General features: G+C 42.1%; 1 protein-coding gene and 1 long non-coding RNA gene across 5 annotated transcripts in view; one reads left to right on the top strand and one right to left on the bottom strand.

The window, feature by feature from the left end:
- Positions 1-477: 477 nt before the first annotated feature.
- The window catches only part of ZNF664 (zinc finger protein 664), a 39,372-nt gene continuing 30,074 nt past the window's right edge, over positions 478-9,775 (bottom strand). For 3 of the 4 annotated variants that reach the window (XM_015109605.3, XM_015153077.3, XM_002798822.4), the window contains exons 4-5: positions 4,490-4,553; positions 491-4,385 (exon numbers count right to left, since the gene is read on the bottom strand). In XM_015109605.3, the coding sequence (XP_014965091.1) occupies positions 3,002-3,787 (786 nt within the window). In that variant the 5' untranslated portion in view covers positions 3,788-4,385; positions 4,490-4,553 and the 3' untranslated portion in view covers positions 491-3,001. 4 annotated transcript variants of the gene reach the window in all.
- On the top strand, positions 4,552-8,142 carry LOC144333189 (uncharacterized). Its single transcript, XR_013401653.1, has 3 exons — positions 4,552-4,767; positions 5,222-5,382; positions 6,900-8,142. It is a non-coding gene; the product is annotated as an uncharacterized LOC144333189 (long non-coding RNA).

Genomic DNA, 9,775 nt, shown 5'->3' with positions numbered 1-9,775 from the left:
TAGGGGCACCAGGAAGATCACAGAAAGCACCAAAATGGGTCACCCAAGGAAAAGGAGTTAGTTGCCAACATTTTAAGATTAAATTGTGTATGAAAATCAAGGTTGGTGTTTCCTTAGAAGCGCTGTGCGCCTGTATTCCGCCGTGAACACAGAGCCGCAGCCAAGCTGAGGCAATCCTCTCAGTGGACTATGCTCTCTCCAGTTGGATTATTCCTGACCTGAGTCATTTATTACCTGCGTGGCTGTGACCTCTGACCAGGGTGTCCTCACACCTTGGCGTACCTGAGAAAGGCCCATTCTAGGCTTGTTGTCCAGATGTGAGTATCAACAGCACCCGCTCCCTTAGCTCTCAAGTACTTAGTTTGGACAATAAATTACATGGTCACCCTGGGCTTAATGTGCAAGCCAATTCCCCACCACACACCCATACCCATACCCATACCCCACACACGACCACTGAATTCACACAACTACATGTCAAGCACAGAACCCTGTTATAAAGCGATTTTATTAAATTGATTTGGACATACTGTAGGTCAAATAATATTTTCTGAAGATAACAATTATGGACTTTAAAGCTCGACACAAAATTAGTAGCTTCAAAAGGGTTAGTCATATTCCCCAGCAACAGCATGATAAAATAATTCAACTATGTAGAAATATAGAACTCTAGGACTAGCTGGAAACTCGGAAATCATTTAGCCTAATGTTCTCATTTTGAGAGAAAACTAGACTCAAAGATTAAGCGATTTGCCCAAGCTCACATACCTAATAGTAATAAAGCTAGAAATCAAACCAATTTTTCCTAAAACTAAAATTCTATCAATGATATTTCAACTGGCTCTCTATCAACTAAAAGTCTAGGCTTTTCTCTAATGCTCCACACTATCGTGACATGAAGGAGTGATAAGACACTACAGTAAATCGTACTTGTGGAATTCAGGCCTGGAAGGGGCTTTAGCAAATAACTAAGCCAGCCCTCTCTTTGTAAAAAGGAGGAAAAGTATGTGAAGTGACTTACCAAAGGCTTGTTAGCAGAGATGTCTGGATTAAAATCCAGATACTGACAAATTTACCCCCAAATCCCATCTCTAGTTTCGTGGCCCACCCACTAAATCATGTGCTCCTTTTAAATCTCCTTTATGCACTGAGGTTTTAGTTATACAAAAACCCCTTCCAGTCAAACAGAAAAAATTAATTCAAATATGGAGAGAAAAATCAAACTTTCAGTACTTTCGTGACTATTTTGAGTAGTTCACTTTCCAACCTCTTAGACAGTTGACAGACACCACTAACCTGATCACCTATTTCAGAGCTTCAAAGATCCTTAATTTCCCCAAAGACTTCCTGAGCAAAAGGACTACATGTGGGAAATCAATGAAAACAGGAATGAGAAGAGAAACAAAGTTAAAAATTTGTTGCTTTTTGTTCCTGTCATTGGGGACTTTTGGTCTTCTAAACATTCCTTGAGTTCCTCCACATGAGTTTTTAATATCAATCTAGCAAAAATTAAAACAAACAAAAAAAGGCCTATGAAAGTCAGGATACTGAGCACCTCATCATCTCTCCCCCTCCCCACCGCTCGCGAATGCCAGTGCTGGCCTGTTCCTTAAACGCACCGGCTCATCCCCCACAGCAGCCTGTGCGCTCTGCCAGCGACTGCTGCTTCTCCTCCGGCCTGAGCTCAACGCCCCACCGCGGAAAGGCCTCCCTGACCGCTAGCTAATGTCACCCCACCCCCACCCCACCCCACCACTAAATCATCACCCTAGTTTATTTTCTTCATAGCACTTAATCACTATCTCAAACTACATTATTTATTTGTTTACTTATCATCTGTCTCCTCCACCAGAAGTAAACTCCACAAGAGTAGGGACCTTGTCTGTCTCATCAGTGGTATTCCCAGCACCTAGCAGTGCCTGGCATATAGGAGGTGTTCAATACATATTTGTTGAAGAAAAGAATGATGGATTAATAAAGACGTTCATGCCTAAAAAAGAACTTATACACACTAATCAATAAAGGGGTATCGAGAACTCCTATGCATTATTGCCCAAGATTACAGAAATAGAGATGAAACATTAGTGACTCCTCCTACCATCCGCTTCTCGTACGGTCTCCCTAGCTAGGAAGGAGCTCCATCTGTTACCAAAGGAGCCCAGAGGGCAATTCTGGATGAAGAAAAGCTCTCACTTTGCTTGCTTCTTCCTCCCTGCTATTTACATTCAGCTATTTCCAAAAAAATTCAAGTGAAAAATATGTGATGCAGCCACTAGAAAATAAGTCTGACTAACAGAGACAGTGATGAGCAGAATCCACACAAATAAAAAAGGTTCAAGGACATATATGTCTGCCAATGACTCTTCTGACAGGCTAAGTGAATGGGTATTGAGTCATCTAAAATCTAAAATTAAAGTTAATGCCATCTAGGAAGGGATGGATATTTATGGGGATTTTGAGGACATATAGGTAGAGTGGGTTCAGAAATAATAGGATATATGGAAAGATATGTAGGGGCTAAATCAAGTAACCTCAGAAATACCAGAACGTGATCTTAGTGGGAGCTGTCTGTTTTCCAATGCAATGCCAGTATGCTCAAATCAAGAAGAAGGAAGGGCATGAACTCCTCAAGGGGGAGTATCTGGGATAGCTTTTAAGCAAAGCATAGATAGAAGGTGACTCAGGAGGTCAGGCAATGATTGTGGCTTTTTGTGTAGTCTTTCAACTATGGAGGCATCGTGCTGGAATCCCAGGAAGCGACATCTGTGACTGGGACCCGAGAGCCATCCTGCTGGGCGGACGCTCAGAGATCCACATTCAAAGTCAAGCTGTGGAACATACTTGGCATGAACCAACAAATCAATCTCACATGCGCCTCCTCAGAAACAATGTTCTGCTAGGGATTGCTGTAAATATTTCTTGGGTCAATGTAGGTATATACAGGGTTTCCTTCCTAGTGGCACTTACGGGTTTTAAGATTTTAAACTCTTAGCAAAACATTTTATATAACTGATATTTTGAGATGGTTTCTCTCCTTTGTGTGGACTCTCTGGTGGATGCAGAGGCTCGTACTCTGACTGAAGGCCTTTCCACACTCATCACATTTAAAAGGTTTCTCTCCTGTGTGAACTCTCTGGTGGATGCACAGGCTCGAACTCTGACTGAAGGCCTTCCCACATCCACAACATCTATAGGGTTTCTCTCCAGTGTGGACTCTCTGGTGGATGCAGAGGCTCGAACTCTGACTGAAGGCCTTCCCACACTCATAACATTTATAGGGTTTCTCTCCTGTGTGGACTCTTTGATGCATGCAGAGGCTGGAGGTGTGCCTGAAGGCCTTCCCACACTCTTCACATTTAAAGGGCTTCTCTCCGGTGTGGACTCTCTGATGCATGCAAAGGTTTGAACTATTACTAAAGCCCCTTCCACACTCACTACAGACATAAGGTTTCTCACCTGTATGAACTCTCATATGAATTTGAAGATGGGAACTCCAATTGAAGGCTTTGCCACACTCATAACATTTATAGGGCTTCTCCACTGTGTGGATTTTCTTATGTCTATTAAGTTTTGTTGTAGTGCTAAAATCCTTACCACAATCATCACATTTATAGACCTTCTCTCCTGTATGGTCTCTCCAATGAATATGAAGTTCTGATATATGAAAGAAACCCTTATCACACTTGTCACATTTATGGGGCTTCTCAGCTGTGTGAATTTTCTGATGCATAAAAAGATCTGCTCTCTCAGAGAAGAATTCCCTACACATGGGGCACTTGTAGATCATTTTTCCTATTTGGTATCGTGATTTGGAGGAGAAAATTTCCTTACAATTACTACAGTTACAAGACTGTTATTTCATAGAGTCTCTTATTTGGCCATTTTGGCAGTCTATCTCAGGCTTGCTCTATTAGGTAAGTTTAAGATCAGCCTAAGCTTTTCCCTGCCTGTCTTTCTATGGAAGGTTTCTTCCTGCATAGTGTTCTCACTCAGTATTATTATTGATTATAAAGTGACATTGACTTCCACGTGTATTCTGTAACTCATTAACATAGAACTTTGTTTTAGATCCTGAGTTGTCAACATTCCAAAGGGCTCTCAAGGTGCAAACCTTTTTGTTTTTGAGCCCCTAGAATCTTCCTCTTGTAGAGTAATGTTGTACTTCTCACTTCTAGAAAAAGGACTGTACAGTATATCCCCTGTATCGAAGGATGAGATACTGCTGGCTGGTCTCGAGCCCCTGCAGTCGCCCCTTGAAGAGTCAGTTTGGCATTCTGCCTCCTGCACATCAGACACGAAAGCCTCTCCAGCAAGCAGGCTCCTCAGGGTCCAGGTATGGCAAGCCTTGCTTTGGGGAATTCCCTACATGGGTATCATGCCATCTCCTGTAATAGAAACGTAAATAAATAAATTGAAAATGCTTCTATCCGGAAAACTGCTATTGATTCCAAAATTAATTTTATATAAATGTGACAGCAGTAACACAAACCTTTTTTGGTCTTGAGGAAGAAGCTCGCTTATCTTCCAGAGATGTGTCTCTTGGATTTGCAGGTCTGAAGGAGAGAATTTGTAGATATCATGCTCCTGTTTACAGCTCAAGTAAATAATCCAGTTACAACCACTCATTGTAATTATCTGAGCAACATCAAGGGGAACGTTATTGAAAGAGAAAAGAAATCCTCAAAAGACCTACATGTGAGTATGAAAACCAGCTGTCCTGTACAAAGGAACAACAATGAAAATGATCTCCACTTTGAACTTCAGAAGGTACAACATTGCTGCTTTTGGAGATAAAACATCATATGTGACTTGCCTTCTAATCTACAGAAAGAATAAGTACATGATGTGTTGGTATCAAATGTCATTCTCCTACTTGTCTTCAATGATTTCCTGATGTACTTAAAATAAAATCCCAATCCTTAACTCAAACACCTGACCTGCCCCTCTCCCCACTTCACTCCATGCTTCCTGCCTCTGGCTTTCTTTTTCAGCTCTCAAACACCCCAAGCGTTTCCTGCCTCGGGGCCTTTGTACATGCTGTTCCCAGCACTTAAACCACTCCCTCCACTACTTTGTGCAGAGCTTTGTGGGTCAGCTGCCCTCCCCTACCTAAACAGGCCCCAGCTAGACTCTGTTTTCATCTCCTTTAATTCCTTTAAAGCCCGCATGACTTGTAATTATCGTATTTGTTCCCTGGTTTTTAACCTGTCTCCTGTACTAGGATGTAAGTGCCATGAAGGAGGAACTGTGTGCGTTGCTCTCTGTTACAACCTGGCAATGAGAGGGGTTCAACGAATATTTTCTGAGAATCTATACAGTACTTCAGGACACCCTCTGGCACCCACACACATGTCCTGCTTCATTCTGGTGGGGCAGATAAAGGTACATTTCTTAGTGTCTTATTTCCAGTCTTTTGATAGCCTCCAGAGGACAAAATACACAACAAACAGAATAAGGAGGAGATAAAAGAAGAAAATAAATCTCAAAATATTCACTCTGAAATCTTTTAAGGTTTAGGACTATGTTTTAGCAATCTTTTCATTTCTTTTATTCTATATGCAGTGATACTTTAAAATTAACTAAATGAAATCAATAGGTCTTCTTAAAATAATGCTTTTAAGATGTTCCATACAAAGAGAACATGCATGGGTGTCTGAGGAGATGTAATGTTAAAAACGTAAAATAAACTGGACTGCTTCTAGGTGAAAGTGTTATAATTACAAAATTCAATTAGGTACCCAAAATTTTGGCAAAAATGGTCACATATCTACAAAAATTATGTTTGCATCCATCCTTTGTCCTAGTAATAATTCTAGAATATATCCTAAAGACACATTGGTAAAAATAGGAAATGACTGATATACCCGGTTATTCACTGAGGCAGTATTTGGCAGCAAAACTGCAAGCAACCCAAGGCCATCGATAGGGAGCTAGCTGAATCAAGTATGGCACCTCCTCACAAGGCAAAAAGGAATGAGGACGGCACTGCGCACTGACACGGAGTGAACCCAGGTTACACTGTTAAAAAAAAAAAAAAAACCAAAAACCTAAGGTACACAATAGTATATGTTCTATGCTACCTTTTCTGCAAAAAAGGAAGGTAATATATAAAATAAACACTGGCCTGGCACAGTGGCTCATGCCTGTAATCCCAGCATGCCAGGAGGCCAAGGTGGGAGGATCACTTGAGGCCAGAAGTTTGAGACCAGCCTGGGCAACATAGGGAGACCCTGTCTCTACAAAAAAAATTAGGTTAAATTAAAAAGTTAGCCAGGCATGGTGGCACACATCCGTAGTCGCAGCTACTCAGGAGGCTGAGGCAGGAAGATGGCTTGCGCCTAGGAGTTCAAGGCTACGGTGAGCCAAGACTGTGCCACTGTACTCCAGCCTCAGCAACAGAGTAAGACCCTATCTTAAATAAAAAAATAAATAAGCATGGTGAAAGATAATCCAGAATTTAATTTAATGATTACTTATGGGAGAGAATACAGTTAAGACTTCTCTGAATATACTGTTATATAGTTCTGACTCTGGAAACATGCTTCTATAGTCAAAAAATAAAATTAAATGAATATTAAAATAAAATAAAGAGAATAAACCTATCATGTTGGTGACATAGCCACAAATGCCTTTTGAGCACAGTATACTGATTGTACATGCCTAGAACATATTCTTTTGACAAATAAGCTGCAAAGAAATCACACTTCTTTCAACAATTTAACTGTTACTGGTGTCTTTTAAAGTAGGTTAATACAAATAAGTAGTTTATGTTAAAGTTGTTAGCCAAGATTCAATGTAAGAAAAATTAGATTTAAGTATAAAGTTAAGAAAAAATTATTTAATATAAAATTTGACTTAGAGATATCAGTTTGAATTCACTTTTTTGTTTTTCTTTTTAGCCATCACCAAAAAGACCTGGAAGCAATAAGAAGCGATAGCAATGAGCACACCTAGAGCCCCTTCCCTTAAATCCTCTCCCCACCATGAGGCAAGGGGTCCTTGGAGGAATGGCTGGGTTCAAAGCCAGAGTAGCACTTACAAAATGATCTTGGGACATCTTGTTATGCCAGAAAGCAGGAGGGCTGTGCCAAAGGAACACAGAGCCAATTATGCAACTGAGCATCAAAAGGAGTAAGAAAGGCAATCGAGTGAGACACATTAAATATACAAATCCCAGGAGCTCATAATGACTGTAGGGAATGGGGAAGAAAGAGACAGGCAGGCAGAGAGATGGAAAGGCCTTGGCTAGACTCTGTTTTAGAGAGATGGAGAGACCCAAGGCACTGAAACAAAATTGGAATTAACTAGGGGCCCAACTTCTTACCCTGAAAATTGGTAATTAAAAGGAGAGAAGCACCTATCCTATTTCCTGTATGAACTCTCTTTCAAGACAAAGAAGCAACCAGCTAATATGTGCATACTCCTCATCAAACACCTGATTCAGACCATGATAAGCAATGGGTGAAAAAAGGGGCTGGAAGGCTGATCCGGGACTTGGCATTGCCAGAATCAGGTTGTCACCACCTGAAGCCAGGAATCGATCGATCTTAGCATGACTCAAAGAGGAACAACCAGACACGTCTGCCTCCTGCTGTGGTGCAATGGGAAGCACCCAGCACCCCCTGAACACATTCTTGCCAAAAGACTGAACCAAAACCTAATCAAGCCTCTGGAGCTAATTTTTAATGGAAAGAACTGCAGGGACAGAGGAACTACTAGGAAACAAGTAGCAAAATATCAAAAGGTGAGCCACTCTACAGGACAACTGGCCCCCCCCCCCCTTTTTTTTTTTTTGCAATAAGGACATGGGAAAAAAAAAAAAAAAGATGGTAAGGAGGGAGGAGTTGCTCTAAATGAAAAGAGACTTGAGACATAACAATCAGATATAATCGGAGGACCTTCTTTGGAATCTGAAGCAAACCAGCTGCTAAAAGGGGACAGTCAAGGAAATGTGATTAGGGGTATGAGATTACACTGTATGCTGTTAACTATGTGATCATGTCATTGTAGCTATGTAAACCAATGTCTACAGCCTTAGAGATGCACAGTGAAGAACAGGAATGACGGGACATGTCATCTGATATGTGTGATTTAAAATGCTTCAGCAAACCAAAAAAAAAAAAAAAGGGAAAGTAAAAAAGAGCAGGCAAAGCAAATGTGGTAAAAATCATTGCAACCATTGAATCCAGGTGAGAGATAAATGACTAAAATATTCTACTCTAAAATATTCTATTGTAAAATATTATGTATGGTTGAAATCTTCATGATTAAAAAAATGTGTGAATGCTGAGAAGATATTCCTTTCCTGCTCTTCTGGCAATGGCAAACTAATCCCAGGACCACCGCATAGAGGGGCAACTGTGACTGAAATGAATATAATCCCCAAAACAGCCCTCATTTCCCCAGTCAATCCTGAGCACAGGAGAATGCGCACAGGAAGAGGTCTCTGGACAGCAGGAGAAGGCAGTGGCGGCAGGGACAAGCAGAGGACAAAGGAAGCAGCACTGTGCTCTGCTCTTTCCCCCGCAAGCTAACCCCAGCAGGGGTGTCTTCCAGAACCCCCTCCAGGAATCAAGCTGCCACAGAGCATTCCTCCAGCCTAGCTTCAGCAGAGTCCAACTCTGCTCAGAAGGGCCATAGTTCAACACCAAGGTCCCTGACAGGGGAGTCTGACATGACCTCCCACTGGAGTTCTTCAGGAATCAGGCACTGCCATTCCTTCCAGATAAAGTCCTTGGACCTGTCTGTAAGTCTCACTGCACAGTGGGGGGATGAGAGGGGTAAGCTGCATTTTGTAGGAAAAAGAAAGATAAAAGAAACTCTGGCAAATTTTCCATGTGACCAACCAAAGAACAGAAAGGCCAACACACAGAAAGGATCTCCAGTACAGACTCGCCTATCACAGCCCCCGCCCAACTCTTCCACACAGATAGAGGCGACTATAAATCCAGAGGCAGATACAGGTTATGGAACCCCACAGAGGTCACAGATCCTGAATGCACCACGTTCCCAAGACTGTCTCTCACTCCAGACTCCCCCTATGTCTCATAATCAACGTCCTACCGGGGGTTTCAAGAGGACATCCCACGTGACTGCAAGCCCCTCTTTCTGACCTGAGGAGGAAGCCTGTCACTGCCAAGGACAAACTAAGAGCCTGCACCTGCAAGCTCAGGAATGCCCCCAGCATTCTGTGCACTCGACCCACACTGGAGGAGAACTCAAACAGCAAAATGACAGTGCAGCTGAAAACCAAGAAAATGAAAGCTTCAAATTTAGCCCATCTACCTCAAATCCTCACCTTCCATGAAAAGGAGCCTTTCCTCTCTCCCTGTAGTTTGTGATACCACAGAATACTGAATCAGTACTAATATCTCAGTACAATTAAAACTGAGGGCAACTAGCTTATAAAGAACTGATGCTGAGATTCAAGAAAGTCAAAAACTAAGTCTTAAATACAAGGAAACAATATCCTGAGAGAATACATGCTCTGGGCCACAGCATAAGAAAGGGGAACCTGAAGATGGGGGTACAGGACTAACAGGCTGGGAGAATGAAGTTGGTTTCCCTTGAGGGCTGCTCAGACCAAAAGTTCCTCACTCTAGTGGCAGAAGCGGCAAACCCGCTGCATGTAAGGGAGACTACCACTCTAATGTAGGGCCGAGGCTGCAGGAGTCGGCCACAGCAGCCCTAATGGGGTGATCAGAGCATCAGAGGAACGCCAACTATTTATGTGGAGGTAGAGGCTGGTGAGCTACAACCGATGTTCCACAAAGTG

This window comes from Macaca mulatta, chromosome 11 (assembly GCF_049350105.2).
Source record: "Macaca mulatta isolate MMU2019108-1 chromosome 11, T2T-MMU8v2.0, whole genome shotgun sequence".
Taxonomy (NCBI): Eukaryota; Metazoa; Chordata; class Mammalia; order Primates; family Cercopithecidae; genus Macaca; species Macaca mulatta.
The sequence above is the reverse complement of the archived record's forward strand: the minus strand, read 5'-3'. Positions and strand labels throughout refer to the sequence as shown.